This window comes from Mobula birostris, chromosome 10 (genome assembly GCF_030028105.1).
Source record: "Mobula birostris isolate sMobBir1 chromosome 10, sMobBir1.hap1, whole genome shotgun sequence".
In the NCBI taxonomy this organism is placed as follows: domain Eukaryota; kingdom Metazoa; phylum Chordata; class Chondrichthyes; order Myliobatiformes; family Myliobatidae; genus Mobula; species Mobula birostris.
This window is the reverse complement of record NC_092379.1, coordinates 17,942,144-17,961,592: the sequence shown is the minus strand read 5'-3', so window position 1 is coordinate 17,961,592 and position 19,449 is coordinate 17,942,144. Positions and strand designations below refer to the sequence as shown.

General features: G+C 52.2%; 1 protein-coding gene across 2 annotated transcripts in view; it reads left to right on the top strand.

Moving 5' to 3' along the window:
• The window catches only part of rabggta (Rab geranylgeranyltransferase subunit alpha), a 35,298-nt gene extending 16,245 nt beyond the window's left edge, over positions 1-19,053 (top strand). For both annotated transcript variants that reach the window (XM_072270008.1, XM_072270007.1), the window contains 11 exons: positions 647-850; positions 1,233-1,316; positions 1,637-1,719; positions 2,108-2,209; positions 5,596-5,704; positions 6,582-6,633; positions 7,549-7,637; positions 8,633-8,838; positions 9,196-9,309; positions 18,197-18,284; positions 18,517-19,053. In XM_072270008.1, coding sequence (XP_072126109.1) covers positions 647-850; positions 1,233-1,316; positions 1,637-1,719; positions 2,108-2,209; positions 5,596-5,704; positions 6,582-6,633; positions 7,549-7,637; positions 8,633-8,838; positions 9,196-9,309; positions 18,197-18,284; positions 18,517-18,665 — 1,280 coding nt within the window. In that variant the 3' untranslated portion in view covers positions 18,666-19,053. The remainder of the gene's footprint in view (positions 1-646; positions 851-1,232; positions 1,317-1,636; positions 1,720-2,107; positions 2,210-5,595; positions 5,705-6,581; positions 6,634-7,548; positions 7,638-8,632; positions 8,839-9,195; positions 9,310-18,196; positions 18,285-18,516) is intronic.
• Positions 19,054-19,449: the final 396 nt, after the last annotated feature.

Here is a 19,449-nt window from a genome sequence, read left to right as displayed (position 1 = left end):
TCCGACCCCGCCACCCATTGCCGACCCTTCACACTGACCCCAACGAACAAACCTTCAGACCTGAACTCTAACCCCAAATGACCGAAATCAGTCAACACTGACCTCTGACCCCAAACCTGTCAGCTGATCACAAACTGAAATGACACGCCCTGGACATCACCTAACCCCTCACCCCAACCAGCAGCGCGCGCATACACACACACACACACACACACACACACACACACTCACACACACACACTCACACACTCACACACTCTCTCTCTCATACTCTCTGTCACTCCCTCTCACTCTCTCTCTCTCACAAACTCTCTCTCACAATCTGTCTCTCACAATCTCTCACTCTCTCTCACTCACTCACACCTCTCTCAAGGCCAAAGGATATCTGACCCCTGACCCCTGACCCCTGACTCTGGATCAATGGCCACTTGGCTGCTAAACCACTGGGTCTCGTTCCGTGACATCGTCCCTCCGCTCTCGCATCTGCCCTCCCCACCGTCATCTCCTCAACCCTTGACATGGCTCAGTGCCCCAACCCCATCCATAGTGCCCACTCTTACAGTGCTTTTTATTCCCCCACTCACCCCTCCCTCTCCCTCCACCCTTTCCCCAAACACCCCTCTCCTCTCTCCCCCGCCTCGCGCAGTCCACTGCTGGGATTACCGCCGGTTTGTCGCGCTCCGGGGGGCCATCCCCCCCAACCAGGAGCTGGACTTCACCCACAAGCTGATCGGCTCCAACTTCTCCAACTACTCTTCCTGGCACTACCGCAGCACCCTGCTGCCCCTGGTCCACCCCCACCCCCACCCCCAGGCCCGGGGCCAGGTGGCTGAGGACGCCCTCCTTCGAGGTGGGTGCGAGCGGAGGGCGCCGAGGGGAGGGGGAGGGGGGGACGGGGGCGGGAGTCGGGCAGTGAGGGGAAGCGTTGGAGGAAGGAGTGGATGGAGGGAAGTGACGGAGGCCGAGGGTGGGAGGAGGGCCGGGGGAAGGTGAGTGGACGGACCGAGGAGGAGGAATGGCTTGAAGATGAGTGGCAGAGGAAGGATGGGCAGACCAGGGTGGGGGGAGGGCAGGGGGACGGAGGGAGATGAGGGATGGAAGGAGGGGGAGGAGGATGGAGGCAGGGGGCAGATGAAGAGGACAGATTTGAGAGCCGGAGGGAGGGGACAGAGGGACGGAGGCGGTGGTGCTCAGGTGCCAGGCCTGTGTGACGCTGTTCTCCCTCTTCCCAGAGTACGAATTGGTCCAGAACGCCTTCTTCACCGACCCCAACGACCAGAGTGCCTGGTTCTATCATCGCTGGCTGCTTGGAAGAGGTATCGTCACCTAGCAACGGGGCCTTGTCACCTGACAACGAGCTCCTTCACTCAGCAACAGGGCCCTGGCCTTCCATCGCCTGGCAACAGGGCCCTTCTCTACTGTGGTTACTTGGAATGGGAAAAGACTGACCCTACGATCGGGTGTTCAGTGGGTGGGAGTCACTGTGACATCATGGAGTGGTGGGGCAGGGTCAGGGGGCTGGGTTTCTGGGGTCAATTGTGGGGCCATAGGGTGGGATAAGGGGCAGGGTTTGCGTGAGGTCAAAGGTTGTGGTACGTGCCAGTCTGACTCTCCCTCCCCATCCTCTGCCCCACAGCCGAGCGTCCAGAGTCAATCATCTGTCTCTACACTGACTTCATCGAGCAGCGGCTGGTGGTCGTCTTCAGCCGGCCCATCAACGTGAGTGACCCCCAGCCAACCCCTGACCTCCAGTCCTTACCACGACCCTCTGAACTGCTGACCCCAAACACTGAATTGCTGCCATGACCCTTGACCCCTAATTCCCACAATGGTTCGCGATCCTTTGGTTGAACCCCGGCCCTGCCTGACTCCAATCCCTGCTGCGAAGCTCTGACCCCACCGTGACCCTCAACTCCTCCCATAATCTTCTGACCCCTGACCCCACCACGAATTTATGAGCCCAAATCGCCACTGTGATCATCGTAATCCCGAACCCACAGTCCCTAAGGGAACTGCCTGACCCTCAACCCTCTCTGCGACCCTCTGACCCCTGACCGTCCGTCTTCATGGCGACCCTCCGACCCCTGACCCGTCCCGGCCTTGGCAGGTTGCTGCGGAAGACAACCGACTGTTGCTGAGGGTGGACAACCGACCAGTCGCGGCCTCCTGGAGCCCAGCTGATGGACACAGCAGCTACAGCCCCGTCTGGGTATCCTTTGCCCGGGGGTGAAGGGGTGGTGGCAAAGGAATGGTGGACAGGGCAGAGCAGGGGATGGGAGGGTCTTGGGGGGGGTGGGGGAATTTCACCCTAGATCAGGATGGTTGTTGGCAAAATCTCCCACGTTGGAAAATGCATGGTCATGCACTTTGGTAGTAGAAATAAATGTGCAGACTATTTTCTAAATGGAGAGAAAATCCAGGAATCTGAGATGCAGAGAGACTTGGGAGTCCTTGTGCAGAACACCCCGAAGGTTAACTTGCAGGTTGAGTTGGTGGTGAGGAAGGCAAATGCCATGTTAGCATTCATTTCAAGAGGTCTAGAATACAAGAGCAGGGATGTGATGCTGAGCTTTATAAGGCACTGGTGAGGCCTCACCTTGAGTATTGTGAACAGATGTCCTGGTATTGGAGACTGTTCAGAGGAGGTTCCAGGAATGAAAAGGTTATCATACGAGGAACATTTGATGGCTCTGTGTCTGTACTCACTGGAATTCAGAAGGATGAGGGGGATCTCATTGAAACCTTTCGAATATTGAAAGGCCTAGACAGAGTAGATGTGGAAAGGATGTTTCCCATGGTGGGAGAGCCTAGGACAAGAGGGCACAGTTGCAGGATAGAGGGGCGCCCTTTCAAAACAGAGATGCGGAGAAATTTCTTTAGCCAAAGGGTGGTGAATTTGTGGAATTTGTTACCACATGCACCTGTGGCGGGCCCGTTGTTGGGAGTATTTAAGGCAGAGATTGATAGGTTCTTGATTGGACATGATATCAAAGGTTAGGGGAAGAATGGGGCTGAGGAGGAGATTTAAAATGGATCAGCCATGATTGAATGGTGGAGCAGACTCGATGGGCCAGATGGCCTAATTCTGGTCCTATGTCTTATGGTCTTATGGTCCCTCCTCAAACCTCTCCCTCACTCCTCTTTCTTCCACCTCCTCCTCCTTCCACCTCCCCCTCCCTCTTTCCCTTCTCCTCTGTCTCATTCACCCCGCCCTTTCTCTTCCACCTTGATTCCTTCCCTCTGTTCCTCTATCAACCAGACCCCCTCTCTCCCTCTCACCATCTTCACCGCCCTCTCGACCTGTGACTCCACTTTTGAGGAACCGTGTACATTTATTACGCCGGGGATTGAATACAAAGTACTTCAGAAAAGATGAGCGGAGAGCTGTCAACCATGAAATTAAAGTAACCCCATCTCCCTCCATTCCCTGCACACTCAACGCTTGTCTAGCAGCCTCTTAAATGCCTCTATCGTACCTGCCTGCCCCACCCCTGGCAGCCCATTCCAGGTCCCCCCCCCACTCTCTGTGTAAAAATAAAACTTGCCCCACACATCTCGATTGAACTTACCCACCTCACTTTAAATGCATACCCACTGGTATTGGAAACTTTCCCCCGGGGATGAAGTTACTGGCTGCCCACTCTATCTGTGCCCTCTATAACCTGGATTAGATTTCTCCTCAGACTCCGCTGCTCCAGAGAAGACAGCCCAAGTGTGCCCTCTAATCGAGGCAGCATCCTGGTGAGCCTCTTCTCGACCCTCTCTAAGGCCCCCACGACCCTCCCTGTAGCAACCAGAACTACACCCAGGTGTGGCCTGACCAAAGTTCTATGCAGCTGCAAATCGTAACTAACCAACTTTTGAACTCAGTGCCTTGACCAATAAAGGCCAAGCGTGTCGTGCGACTCCTTTACCATCCTATCGACCTGCACGGGCACTTTCAGGGAGCTTTTGGACCACAGGGTCCACCTCTATGTCAACACGGTTGGGGACCATGATACCCTATTTATTTATCGAGATACAGCGCGTGGCCAGGTGGTTAAGGCGTCGATCTGGTGATCTGAAGGTCGCTAGTTCGAGTCTCGGCCGAGGTAGCGTGTTGTGTCCTTGAGCAAGGCACTTAACCACGCATTGCTCTGCGACGACACCGGTGCCAAGCTGTATGGGTCCTAGTGCCCTTCCCTTGGACAACATCGGAGTCGTGGAGAGGGGAGACTTGCAGCATGGGCAACTGCCGGTCTTCCATACAACCTCACCCAGGCCTGCGCCCTGGAGAGTGAAGACTTTCCAGGCGCAGATCCATGGTCTCACGAGACTAACGGATGCCGATACAGCGCAAACCCTTTGAGCTGTGCTGCCCTGCAATCCCCCAGTTTAACCCTCGCCTCATCGCAGGACAATTTGCAGTGACCAGCCGGTACGTCTTTGGACTATGGGAGGAAACTGGAGCACCCGGAGGAAACCCAGACGCTCCCATACAAACTCCTCGCAGGCAGCGGCGGGAATTAAACCCGGGTCGCCCGTACCGTAAACCATTGTGCTGACCGCTGCCCCATCCCGCCACCCTTCTTTTTGCATTGGCACAGGTTCTTGTCTTCTGCACTCTGGTTGAACGCCCAGATTGGCCGGTCTCCCATTGATTGTTGTGGCTATTGTTCTATAGATTTATCGAGTGTGCCCGTAAAGAAAATTAATCTCAGGATTGTAGCGGCAAAACGAATCCGAAATCAGAACAAAACAATTGCCGCTTGCCCGCGACTGTACAGACGGTCATACTTACGTGACATGCTCTGATGGTCGCTCCAGAAGTCGAACCCTTTATTTGATCCTTTATTAGCAAATTGAAAACATACAATTAAGCATCATTGGACGCTATCTCAGTGCTCAGCAAAAGATGCGACCTCTGCTGGTCCCAGGCTACAAGCTGTAATGCAAAAAGCAAGAATAGATAACTTATTCCCTTTGCTTTTACCCCTACCCCACTAGTGCGACTAGTCACAGAAATAAACACGCAACAGAGTACAAACCAGATAGGGAACAGGTACATGGCTCGTACATGAATGGTGACATATATGTACTTTGCTAAGGTATTTACTTTGAACTTTGATCCTGCCCCTGGCTGTGCCCTGCCCCTGGATGTGCCCTGCCCCTTTACATTTGATCTCCCTAAGTGCTGTGTTAAACTGCATCTGCCATTTCTCTGCCCACGTCTGTAACTGATCTCTGTATATCCCACTGTACCCTTGGGCAATTTTCCACTCTGTCCATAATTCCACTTCTGCAAACTTGCTAATTGGTCCATATATCGTACGGAATTAGTAGACTCTGAACTGAGCACTGAGTTTGTTCCGTCTCAGTTGGGAAGGGAGACTGGGCTGTGTTCCCTAGAGCAGGAGTGGCTGGGGAACTGATAGGGGTGTACAAGATTAGGGGGGTGTGGGTGGGAGAGGCTCTGATGGCTGTGCCGAAGCCCCTGGGGCTGGGGTTTGTAAGCGGCCCCCTTGATGAGGTGGATCCGTGGGGGTCCGGCCTGCAGGCCAGTGATGGGGCAGGAGGTTCGGGTGCCGTTACTTTCCGAGACAGATGTGTGCCCAGATGTGTGAGCTGCCACCGGGGACGCTGAACGTCCAGTTCCAGGATCAGTCTGTCAGGGTGACCTGGGGGCCAGACAGAGCGGGCAAAGAGTGTTTCTGCATGGACAGAGGTGAGGGTGACTCTCCCACAGTGTCCCTTTCCCTCCCTCTCTCCCCTTCCCCTCCCTACCCCCTTTCTCCCTCCCTACCCCCTCTCTCCCCTTCCCCTCCCTACCCCCTCTCTCCCCTTCCCCTCCCTCCCTTTCCCCTCCCTACCCCCTCTCTCCCCTTCCCCTCCCTCCCTCCCCTCCCTACCCCCTCTCTCCTTCCCCTCCCTCCCCTTCCTACCTCCTCTCTCTCCTTCCCCTCCCTCCCCCCCTCCCCTTCCCCTCCCTACCCCCTTTCTCCTTCCCTCCCCTTCCCCTCCCTATCCCCTTTCTCCCTCCCTACCCCCTCTAGCCCCTTCCTCTCCCTCCTCTCTCCCCTTCCTCTCCCTCCTCTTCCCCTCCCTACCCCCTCTCTCCCCTTCCCTTCCCTCCCTCCCCTTCCCCTCCCTACCCCCTCCCTACCCCTCCCTCCCTCTTCCCCTCCCTACCCTTTCTCCCCCTTCCCCTCCCTACCCCCTTTCTCCCTCCCCTTCCCCTGCAGTGCTCTGTTCCCATCCCACCCCCCCTCCCCTTCCCCCTCCCCTTCCCCCTCCCCTCCCCCTCCCCTTCCCTGCTCCTCCTTTCCTCCCTTCCCTCCTCCCCTCCCTTCCCTCCTCCCCTTCCTTCACCTCCCTCCTCCCTTCCCTCCTCCCCTTCCCTCACCTCCCTCCCCCTTCCCTCTCTCCCCTTACCCCTCTGTCCCTTCCCCCTCCCACAGTGCTCCATTTCCACCTCCCTCCCATCACCTCCTCCCTCTCCCCTTGTCCCCCTCCATCAACCCACCCTTCTTCCCCTCCCTCACCCACTCCATCCTGTGCTGCACCCTCCTCCAGTGTCACCTCTCTCCTTTCCCTCCCTCCAGTCCGGGGTGAAGGTTGGTGCCGAGATTCAGCCACAGATGAGCAGCTATTCCGGTGAGTATGCCCCTGGAAATCCATCTTATCCCCTCCCTCTGCCAACCCCAGCCCTTTCCCTCTCTGCCCCCTCTGTCCACCTCCCATCCCCCTTATCCCCTCCCTCTGCCAACCCCAGCCCTTTCCTTCTCTGCCCCCTCTGTCCACCTCCCATCCCCCCTTATCCCTTCCCTCTGCCAACCCCAGCCCTTTCCCTCTCTGCCCCCTCTGTCCACCTCCCATCCCCCCTTATCCCCTCCCTCTGCCAACCCCAGCCCTTTCCCTCTCTGCCCCCTCTGTCCACCTCCCATCCCCCTTATCCCCTCCCTCTATGTCCCCCATCCCCTTGCTCCCTCCCTCTGCCTTCTACCATTCCTTTGATCACCCTCTCACCTGCCCCCATCTTCCCCTCCCTCTCACCTGCCCCCATTTCCTCCCCACCTTCTCCCCCATCTTCCCTTCCCTCTTCCCCTACCCCCATTGCCCCCTCCATCTCCCTCTCCCCCTCTCCCTTCCCTGCCCCAACTCCTCTCCCCTGCCCCACCTTTCACTCCCTCTCCCATTAACCCCATCTCCCCTCCCTCTCCCCATCACAATTTCCCCCTTCTCTCCTTGCCCCCTCCCTGCTCCCCAATGCCCCCTCCCTCTACATCCTGCCACCCCTGCTCCTCCCTCTGCCTCCAGCCACCCCTTTGCACCCCCTCCCTCACCCCTGCTATAATCTCCCCTCCTTCTCCCATACCCTTATCTCCTCCTTCTTATCTCCTGCGCCAACTCCCTCTTCCCCTCCCCTACACCCATTTCCTTCTCCCTCTCCCCTGTCCCCTCTCTCCTGCCCTTATATCCCCCTCTCCCCCTGCCATGCTCTCCCTCTCCCTCCCTCTGCTCTCCCTCTTCCCCTCCCCCCTGACTGTGACTCTGCCCCTCCCTCCCCAGGAGTGAGCTCTCGGTGCAGAAGGCCACGGTGCTGGAGTCAGAGCTGGAGTCGTGTAAACAGTTACAGGAGCTGGAGCCCCACAACAAGTGTGAGTAGGGATGGGGGTCGGGGCTTCTCCTGGGTCTTGGTGGCTGTGGGTGGGGTCATGGCTTCCTGCGGTCTGTGTGTGCCTTTCAATACAGATGGTCCCTTAGAGCAGCCTGAGTGAGAGGACAGAGAGGTGGCCCTGAGGGAGAGGACAGAGAGGTGGCCCCGAGTGAGAGAGGTGGGTTTGAGTGACTCTCCATTCATTTACTTGTGGGTTTGAGACACGGTCCTTAGATGTGTGATTGAGAAACAGTCCCTTTGTGTGATCATGTGCACGTTTATGAGATTGCATCTTAATTCATTTATTTGAGTGAGATAATGATGTATTTAATTTGAGTGATCAAAGCATAGTGCATTACCCAATATTTCTGATGTATAGAGATGGTCATTTATTCACTCGTTTTGAGAGACGGTGCCTTATTTCCTGTGGGATGGTGATTTAATTTGTGTGATTCAGAGATGGTGCCTTACCCCAACAGTGACTGAGTGATAGTGACACATCTCTATTTTATCATGGGTGTAATCTGATATGGTTTATTAATGATTAAGAGACACTGCCTTACTCCTTGTTTTATTGAGAAATGGTGCCTTACTCAAAAAGTGACTGTGGCGCTCCCTTCCCCTAGTATGTGATTGAGAGATGGTGCCTTACTCTAAACTGTGTAGAAGGGTCAGTGCCTTAATTGAGAGATGGTGCTTGACCCCAGTGTGTGAGATTGAGGGACAGTGCCTTACCGGGGTGGGGTGGTGTGTGTGTGTGTGTGTGTGTGAGTGAGAGAGAGAGATTGAGGGACAGTTCCTGACCCTGGTGTGTGAGATTGAGGGATGGTGCTTTACCCGGGGGTGGGGGGGGGGGTTGTGTGTGTGTGTGTGTGTGTGTGTGTGTGTGTGTGTGTGTGAGATTGAGGGTCAGTCCCTGACCCTGGTGTGTGAGATTGATTAACTGTACTTGGCCACCCTGCGAGCTTGGCCTGACCTGATGCCCTCTGACCCCAGGGTGCCTGCTGACCATTATCCTGCTGCTGCGAGCTCTGGACCCTTTGGGCTACGAGCGCGAGACGCTGAGCTACTTCCAGCAGCTGACAGCGGCCGATCCCCTCCGCACCGCCTACCTCGCCGACCTGCGCAGCCGCTTCCTGATAGAGAACGCTGTCCTCAAGATGGAGTACGCCGAGGCCCGGGTCATTGACCTCGCCAACAAGGTCAGGAGTCCAGGGTGCTGGGGTCAGGGGTCGGGGGTCAGTGGCTGGACAAACACTGATGCTCCTTTCGCTGCCGAGCTTGTCCTGGGTCAAAGGTCTGGGGGTCAGGGTTGAGGTTTAGAGAGTCGGTGGGGGATGAAGGTTCAGGGTGCCGTTTGAAATTGAAGTGTTTGGGGTCAGGAGTTGGAGGAGGTCAGAGGTCAGTGATTGTGGGGTTGGGGGGTCGCTGTTTGGGATGAGGGGCTGGGTAAAGTCGGGTGGGGAAGGTAGTGGTCAGGTGGGGTCAGGGGTCAGCAAGTCACGACCACACAGAGGTCATGGTGAGGGGTGCCGCTGACTCTCCCTCCCTCCCCACAGGGCCTGACCACCCTCTGCCACCTGGAGCAGCTCCTGTTGATCACCCACCTCGACCTGACTGGGAACCAGCTCAAGGCTATCCCCCCTGCTTTCCGCGCACTACAGTGTCTACAGGTAAACCTTCCCCTCCCCACCCTGTCTGTCTCTCTCTCCCCCCCAATAAACGCTCTGACTTTAAAAAGCATCCCCCCGTTTATCGCGCTGACTCGTGCTGAGAAGCTTTGTCTCATTGTCCTGTTTGCACAGATCAGGTCATTAACACAGCTGACCGAGGCAGAGCAAAGATAGAACAGTGACAGGACGCAGAATAAAGCGTCACAGTTCCAGAGGAGGTGCAGACAGCGAAGGGTGAGGTGGTAGTGAGAGAGGTAGTGAGGTTGAGACCCCGGCGTACCGTACTGTGGCTGTGCTCGGTGTCGGGTAATGGTGGTTGGAAGCTGACCTTCATCCCGGCGGGACATCCTTTCAGGCTTCTGTCCGATGAAGACAAGGGAATGCCCGGGGTGGGGTGGCTCTTTGATTTTTTTTAAAATCTTTTTATTAATTTTTCAAAATTATAAACTCAATAACAAAGTTGGTACAAAGAGATTGGAGTAATGTTCATCAGTATATATAAAATGAATTTTAAGTAACACAGATATAAAAGACTTCCAAACTCATAATGAGATTAATCATTAAAAAGAAATAAAAAGAAAAAAAATATATAAACAAAAAAAAAACCCAAAAGAAAAAAAACCCCAAAAAAAAGCAAAACAGGGCTAGACCAACAGCTTGTATCGGACACGTTCAATGATGTCATTAACTCCGCTCCTCTCATCATATAATTTAAGTTTAGGAAAAAGTTTCAGAAGGGTCAGATTACATCATATGAAAATGTTGCATAAAAGGTTTCCAAGTTTCTTCAAATTTAATCAAAGGGTCAAAAATATCACTTCTAATTTTTTCTAAATTTAAACTCAATATGGTTTGAGAAAACCATTGGAATGTAGTTGGAGGATTAGTTTCCTTCCAGTTCAATAAAATAGATCTTCTCGCCATTAAAGTAACAAAAGCTATCATTCGACAGGCTGAAGAAGATAAAGATCTATGTTCTACCATTGGCAATCCAAAGATTGCCGTAATAGGATGGGGTTTTAAATCGAAGCTCAGAACTGTTGAAATAATATCAAAAATGTCTTTCCAATATTTTTCCAAAAGAGGACAGGACCAAAACATATGAGTTAAAGAAGCCACTTCAGAGTGACATCTATCACAAGTAGGGTTTATATGGGAATAAAAACAAGTTAGTTTATCTTTGGACATTTGAGCTCTGTGTACTACTTTAAATTGTATTAATGTATGTTTAGCACATATAGAAGAAGTACTAACTAATTGAAAATTTTATTCCCATTTCTCTATAGGTAGGGAAAGTTGACGTACCCTTTCTCATTCATTTTTGATTTTATCAGATATATCTGGCTGTAATTTCATAATTATATCATAAATTATTGCTATTAATCCCTTCTGCAAAGGATTAAAACCTAAAATTTTATCAAAAATGCCAGAAGGATTTGAAGTCGGAAAGGTAGGCAACGTAGTATTTTAAAAATTTCTTATTTGTAGGTATCTAAAAAATGGGATCTAGGCAAATAAAATTTCTCAGGTAACTGCTCAAAAGACATAAAGCAGTTATCCAGAAATAGATCACGAAAACATATTATACCTTTCGTTTTCCATATCAAAAAGACTTGGTCCATTAGCCAGGGTTGGGAAAAGAAATTGGATATAATAGGACTTGTCTTTGATTATGTTGTTTGCTTTGCTGAGGAGGTGGGAAGTCCAGGCAGAGTCTACAGAAGATCTCTGTGACGTGCTGAGCCGTGTCTACCGGTCTGCAATTTCTTGCGATGGCGGGCAGAGCAGTTGCCATGCCAAGCTGTGACACATCGCGATGGGATGTTTCCTTTGGTAAACATCGGAGAGGCTCGAGGGGGGCGGGCAGAACCTCCTTGGTCTCCCGAGGAAGTAGAGACGGTGGTGAACTTGCTCGGCTGTGACATCAGCTGGGGAGATATGAGGGACTGCGGGGCTGGAGCCTGGAGTGAATGATCTTCGTGCCCCCACCTACACTAATCCTGTCCACCTGCACTTGCAGTGAAGCCCTGAGGGCCTGTTTTGTCCCTGGACGTGTCCGGCTCCCCCATCACCTCTGGCAGCAAAGTCCAGCTCTCCAGCCCACTCTCTGAATGGAAACGCTTCCCCTCAGACCCCCTTTCTCCCACCTTGATCCCGGAGGGAGATTCGAAGAATCTCCAAGCCTTAAGACCAAGGAGCAGGATGAGGCCATTCGGCCCATCGAGTCTGCTCCACCGTTTCATCATGGCTGATTTATTTTCCCTCTCAACCCCGTCACCTTTGATGTCCTGAGTAATCAGGAACCTATCAACCTCCACTTTAAATACACCCAATGTCTTGGCCTCCACTGCTGACGTGGCAATGAATTCCACAGATTCATCTCCCTCCGGCTAAAGAAATTCCTCCTCATCTCTGTTGTAAATGGATGCCTTTCTATTCTAAGGCTGTGTGCTCTAGTCCCAGACTCCCCCACTGTGGGAAACATCCTCTCCACGTCCACTCTGTCTGCGTCCTCTGGCCCCGGACGCCCCCACTGTGGGAAACATCCTCTCCACGTCCACTCTGTCTGCGTCCTCTGGCCCCGGACGCCCCCACTGTGGGAAACATCCTCTCCACGTCCACTCTGTCTGCGTCCTCTGGCCCCGGACGCCCCCACTGTGGGAAACATCCTCTCCACGTCCACTCTGTCTGCGTCCTCTGGCCCCGGACGCCCCCACTGTGGGAAACATCCTCTCCACGTCCACTCTGTCTGCGTCCTCTGGCCCCGGACGCCCCCACTGTGGGAAACATCCTCTCCACGTCCACTCTGTCTGCGTCCTCTGGCCCCGGACGCCCCCACTGTGGGAAACATCCTCTCCACGTCCACTCTGTCTGCGTCCTCTGGCCCCGGACGCCCCCACTGTGGGAAACATCCTCTCCACGTCCACTCTGTCTGCGTCCTCTGGCCCCGGACGCCCCCACTGTGGGAAACATCCTCTCCACGTCCACTCTGTCTGCGTCCTCTGGCCCCGGACGCCCCCACTGTGGGAAACATCCTCTCCACGTCCACTCTGTCTGCGTCCTCTGGCCCCGGACGCCCCCACTGTGGGAAACATCCTCTCCACGTCCACTCTGTCTGCGTCCTCTGGCCCCGGACGCCCCCACTGTGGGAAACATCCTCTCCACGTCCACTCTGTCTGCGTCCTCTGGCCCCGGACGCCCCCACTGTGGGAAACATCCTCTCCACGTCCACTCTGTCTGCGTCCTCTGGCCCCGGACGCCCCCACTGTGGGAAACATCCTCTCCACGTCCACTCTGTCTGCGTCCTCTGGCCCCGGACGCCCCCACTGTGGGAAACATCCTCTCCACGTCCACTCTATCTTTACAACATTCAGTAGGTTTCAATTAGATCCCCCCCCCTCATTCTTCTAAACTCCAGTGAACCCAGAGCCTCATACATTAACCCTTTCATCCCCAGGTTCATTCTTGTAAACCTCCAATGGACAGTTTCCAATGGCAGCACATCCTTTCTTAGATAAGGGGCCCAAAACTGCCCACAATACTCCAGATGCAGTCTGACCAATGCCTTATAAAGCCTCAGCTTTACATCTTGCTTTTATATTTCTCATAGAAACATTCCAAATGTTAAAAGGCCTAAACAGATCAGATATGGCAAAGTTATTTCCCATGGTAGGGGATTTTAGGACAAGAGGGCATGACTTCAGGATTGAAGGACGTCCTTTTAGAACACAGACGGGGAGAAATTACTTTAGTCAGAGGGTGGTAAATCTGTGGAATTTGTTGCCACGAGCAGCTGTGGAGGCCAAGTCATTGGGTGTATTTAAGGCAGAGATAGATAGGTTCTTGATTAGCCAGGGCATCAAAGGGTATGGGGAGAAGGCAGGGGAATGAGGATGACTGGAAGAATTGGATCAGCCCAGGACTGAATGGTGGAGCAGAATCAATGGTCCGAATGCCCTGCTTCTCCTATATCTTATGGTCTTATATTCTAGTTCACTTGGAATGAATGCTAACATAGCATTTGCCTTTCTCACTACCAACTCAACCTGCAAGTTGACCTTTAGAGAATCCTGCACGATAACTTAAACGTCCCTTTTCACCTCCGATACTGAATTTTCTCCCTATTTAGAAAACACCACCTTTTACCAAAGTGCATAGTGATTCACTTCCCGACGCTGTATTCCATCTGCCACTTCTTAGCCCTTATTTCCAACCTGTCCAAGTCCTTCAGCAGACTCCCTGCTTTCTCCACATCTCCTGCCCCTCCACCTATCTTCGTGCCATCCCTTCCACCTGTGAAGAAGACCGCCTCCTGTTGCGGCACCGTCTTGACCAGCTGGGGAAGTGGAACAGGAAGAGCAGGTGGAGCTTAAACCCGGACGGGCGAGGTGTCGGAGCTTGGGACATTAAACGAGGGCAGGATTTACGCAGGGGCTCTGGGGAGTGTTGCGGAGAATGTTACATCAGTACAAGTACGCCGTCTCCTGAAGGTGAGATCACAGGTTGACAGGGCGGTGGTGAAGGCACTAACGTGCTCAGGCACGTCATGTTGCGGCGGCACAAGACATAGGTGAGTATTGTGAGCAGTCTGGTCACCCAGCTACGGGGAGGGTGTGACTAAGCTGGATATGGTGTTCCTGGCACTGCTGTGATTGAGCTACAAGGAGAGGCTAGACAAACTGGGACTGTCCTCCCTGGAGCGACAGAGGCCCAGGGGGTGATCTGACTGAGGTCTATAAAAACAAGGGTGAATGTGCACCAGATCTTCCCCAGGGTAGGGGAATCAAGAACTAGGGATCACAGGCAATCTTCCCTCTAATTTCTAGTAGTCGGTGTGTGCAGAAGTCTTATGTTGTGCAAATTCTTTTCCTGTGACAAAAGTATGTGCGCACTGAATGCACACATGGCACAGTTTGTGTAGGTTTGACATAAAACTGCACAGAATCACAACAAAATGACATACATATTTAAGTCACTCAGTTATGCTTTCTCTCTCCTGTCTTTGGCATTTACCCATTTTTTGTAAACTCTTTCTAGACTAGTAGAACTTTCATCCAATTGATAGCTTTTGATTCTCATTAACATATCCAAATGCGATTTACTTGCCAAATGACGCTTCAAAAAGTCAAGTTTCCAAATATCATCCCACTTCTTTCCACTAGCAAATTCTCCAGCAACTTTTGCATCGCGACAATACAAACAGATAACTCCAGTTTCTGAATCGTACATAAGTATTTCTCGTGGCTGAACATTCATGACCTCACGAGCTTTCGGTGTAGCAGTTTCTACTATTTTGTTAAGCCATTCAACTTTAAACAAATTTGCAGTTCTTTTGCGCTTCACACCCTTTGCTTCTTTTGAATTCGACATAGTGAATCAATAATTTTTTCAATAAAAACTTAGTAAGCTACCTACAGGATTTAAAACAGATCTTTGTAAACTTTACGATATGAACACTGTCCGCCAAAGATGGCTGCCGCCGTGATGCAGCTGTACAAACCGGAACAGGAAAGGTAAGGTGAGGTGACGTAAATTAGTGACGTGCATTATGGTATTTGAAAAACCGACTAACTAGTTAACAGCAACACACATCAAAGTTGCTGGTGAACGCAGCAGGCCAGGCAGCATCTCTAGGAAGAGGTACAGTCGACATTTTGGCCCGAAACAACGATTGTACCTCTTCCTAGAGATGCTACCTGGCCTGCTGAGTTCACCAGCAACTTTTATGTGTGTTGCTTGAAATTCCAGCATCTGCAGATTTCCTCTTGTGAACTAGTTAACAGAAACATTTAGCTAAAAGATTATTTTCAATAAGTATAACTATTAATTACTACATTATTTTAGGTAACTAATCTTTCCTGCGCAGATTAATTTCCTTTGTGCGCTGGGTGAAAAATGTGTGCGCGCACACACGCTCACAGCTTAGAGGGAACATAGATCACAGGTTCAAGGTGAGGGGGGAAAGAGATTCAGTAGGAAACCAAGGGGGTTATGTTTCACCCAGACGGTGGCCAGTATATGGAACGAGCTGCCAGACAAAGTGGTTGAGGCAGATAGTCTTTGGCACAAATAGCTGGGGTGCCTAGGACTTTTGCACAGTACTGTAGTAATTTTATGTCTTGCACTGTACTGCTGCCACAAAAAAAAACTAATTTCATGACATATGTGAGTGATGATAAACCTGATTCTGATCTGGGTCTCTATTGTGAACTGAGAGTGGGAAGGGGGTCAGGGAGAGGGGAATCATGGTTGGGAAAAGAGGAAGGGAGGGGGGAGGGAGCAGGAAGCACCAGAGAGACATTCTGTGATGATCAATAAACCAATTGTTTGGAATCAAATGACCTTGCCCGGTGTCTCAGGGCTGGGTGTGTCTGCACCCATGATATCCCGGCCCCTGGCTCTCCTTCTCTGCCACCTGTCCCACTCCCCTCATTAAACATTAAACATAGAACGTAGAACAGTACAGACCACAGGAACAGGCCATTCGGCCCACAATGTTGTGCTGACCCAGCTAGAAAGTAAATCAAAAAATCCCCTAAAGCTAATCCCTCCTTCCTACATATCCCTCCACCTTCCTCACAGCCACGTGCCTATCCAAACGTCTCTTAAAAGCCGCTAATGTATTTGCCTCCACCACCATACCAGGCAGCCACCACTCTCTGAGTAAAAAACTTACCCCTCACTTCCTCTTTGAACCTCCCCCCTCTCACCCTCTCTGGTATTAGATATTACAACCCTGGGGAAAGGATACTCTCCGTCCACTCTGTCTATGGCTCTCATAATCTTGTAAACCTCCATCAGATCTCCCCTCAGTCACTGATGTGCCAGAGAGTACAACCCACTTAAACAGCCTCTAGTGCTAGCACATGCCCTCTAAACCAGGCAGCATCCTGGTAAACCTCTTTTGCACCCTCTGCAAAGCCTCAACATCCTTCCTATAGTGGGGCGACCAGAACCGTACGCAATGCTCCAGATGTGACCTGACGTTGAGTTTCCAGGCAGCATCCTCACTTTTGAACGCAATGCCTCGACTGAAAAAACGAGCATTCCATAAACCGTGTTAACCACCTGATCAACCTGGGTAGCCACTTTCAACAAGTATGAACTTGGATCACAAGATCTCTCGGCTCAGCAACACTGTTGAGGACCTTTCCCTTAACAGTGTACTGTCCGCTTGCATTTCCCCTCCCGAGGTGTGACACCTCACATTTATCTGGATTAGACTCCACTGGCCATTTCTCAGTCCACATCTGCAGCTGATCAATGTTGTGCTGTATTCTTTGCCAGTCTTCTACACTGTCAACAACTCCACCATCGGTACCATTCACAAATTTTCTAACTCACCCATCCGCAGTTTCATCCAGATCATCTCTATCGATTACAAACAGCAGAAGTCCCAGCACAGATACCTACGGAACTCCACTAATTACAGACCTCCAGCTTGAACAAGTCCCCAAAACCATTACCATCTGTCTTCTATAGTCATAGTCATACTTTATTGATCCTGGGGGAAATTGGTTTTCGTTACAGTTGCACCATAAATAATAAATAGTAATAGAACCATAAATAGTTAAATGGTAAGATGTAAATTATGCCAGTAAATTATGAAATAAGTCCAGGATCAGCCTATTGGCTCAGGGTGTCTGACCCTCCAAGGGAGGAGTTGTAAAGTTTGATGGCCACAGGCAGGAATGACTTCCTATGACGCTCTGTGCTGCATCTCGGTGGAATCAGTCTCTGGCTGAATGTACTCCTGTGCCCACCCAGTACATTATGTAGTGGATGGGAGACATTGACCAAGATGGCATGCAACTTAGACAGCATCCTCTTTTCAGACACCACCGTGAGAGAGTCCAGTTCCATCCCCACAACATCACTGACCTTACGAATGAGTTTGTTGATTCTGTTGGTGTCTGCTACCCTCAGCCTGCTGCCCCAGCACACAACAGCAAACATGATAGCACTGGCCACCACAGACTCGTAGAACATCCTCAGCATCGTCCGGTAGATGTTAAAGGACCTCAGTCTCCTCAGGAAATAGAGACGGCTCTGACCCTTCTTGTAGACAGCCTCAGTGTTCTTTGACCAGTCCAGTTTATTGTCAATTCGTATCCCCAGGTATTCATAATCCTGGTACTTTGAGCACCCCGGTACTGACACCACCCGGTCCTGCAGCCTTGCTCGGGTTGAGACGTTTCAACTGTCTTCTCACCTGCAGAGCTGTGAAGCCCACTGTGGTGGTTTCGTGTGGGGAAGGGGTATAGTCATGAGAGCAGGGTGGGGGACTGTGAGGAGGGGTAGGAGGGGAGAGTGAAATATGTGTTGGTTGGGGGCCGACAACAGATGGCTCATGTGGGGGATGGGCAGGGGCCACAATGTCAAATCTGTTAAAGAACAGGTTCTATGTGCAAGCCAACAGCTAGTTTGCCACGGATCCCATGCATCTGAATCTTCTGGATTATCCTCCCACGGGGGACTTTGTCAAATGTCATCCTAAAATCCACGTAGACAACAACTACTGCCTTACCCTCATCAATCTGTCTTGTCACCTTGTCAAAAAACTCTAACAAGTTGTAAGTGCTGACCTGCCACGCATAAAGCCATGCTGTCTCTCCCTAAATTAGGTCATGGCTTTCCAAATGCTTAGATATCCTATACATAAGACTTTTCCCCAGCAAATTCTCTACAGCTGACGTGAGACTCGCCAGTCTGTAGTTTCCAAAACTGAAGTAAAGTACTTATTTAAAAGATGCTTGGAGAGTTTCCAAGATAGGAAAGGTTTTTGAGGGATTTGGGCCAAGCATGGGTGGAGGGGACGGGCTCAGATGTGAATCCGGGTCGTTATGGACGGGTTGGTGTGTGCGTGACCCTCTGACCTTTGCCCCAGGTTCTCCAAGCCGACGGAAGTGAGATTGAGCAGATCGAGGGCCTCTGGAACCTCCGTAAATTGGAGGAAGTTTCCCTGAGGGAGAACTGTATCCTTCCCAGCTGCTATTTGAGGGAGGGGAATGAGGGGGGAATTGGGTTTTGGAGGGTGAGGAGTTGGGGGAGTGATTGGGGGGTGAAGGGGGAGGGTTGGGGGTGTGGGGTGAACAATGATGGAGGTGTTTGAGGGGGGAAATGGGAGTGGGGGAGTTGGTTTTCAGCCAGGTGAAGGGGGGAGAGATCTCGGTCTCTTGCTGTTTCCTTGACGATGGCCCCTCCCAGGTCTCCGGGAGCTGGACGACCTGCGACCTTTGACCTCCTGCCCCCGGCTGGCCAGCCTGCAGCTCTCGGGGAACCCCCTGTGCCTGGGGGAAGGGGCAGCATTGCTGGTTCGCTCCCTGCTGCCCGGAGTCCCCGATGTCCTGCTGTGAACCGAGGAAGGGTAGCCTCACCCCCTGTAACCCCCACCATTCCTCTCATCAACACAGGAGGAGGAGTAGCAACCATCCTGGGGAGGGAGGGGGTCACCCAGCCACCATCTGTCCTCCCGTGACCATCCACTCTCCCTCCCTGGCACCCGTGCATCTCTCTGCCAACGATTGGTTATCCTGGTTGATTACTCAACATGTGATTGGCTCTCTTGAAGAGTGACTCAACAATCCATTGCCTCTCCTGTGATTGGCTGTCCTGGCGACCAGTAGCTTGGTTCGTAATTGGTTTGCCTTGGCGATCCATTGCTTTCCCTCTCTCTCTCTCTCTCTCTCTCTCTCTCCCTCTCTCTCTCTCTCTCTCTCTCTGTGGCTGGTTACCCTGGTGATCCATCACTTAGTCTACAGCTGGCTGACCTGGCAATCCATCGCTCTGTTTTCGACCCTGGATCTGCGGCGCTCTTGGATCCTTGACGCTCCATTGGTCCGCCTGGGGCAGAGGCGATCCAATCATGGGCCAGATGGCGCTCATTTGCATCTCGGACAGGGCTCCACCCACATGTCCGACAGGATCTTGTCGCCAACGGGCAGTTTGCGTTAGGAGCCTAATGATGTCCCATTATGTGGTCCTATCCCACCCCCGATCTGACCTCCCCCACCCCCCGACAGCCCTCTGCTGACCTGGCTTTGCCCCTTGACCTCACCCACCCCTCCTGATCTAATCCTGCCCCCTGACCTTGCCCTTCCCCAGCACCTATCCCTAAGTCCAAGTTCAGTTTATTAACAT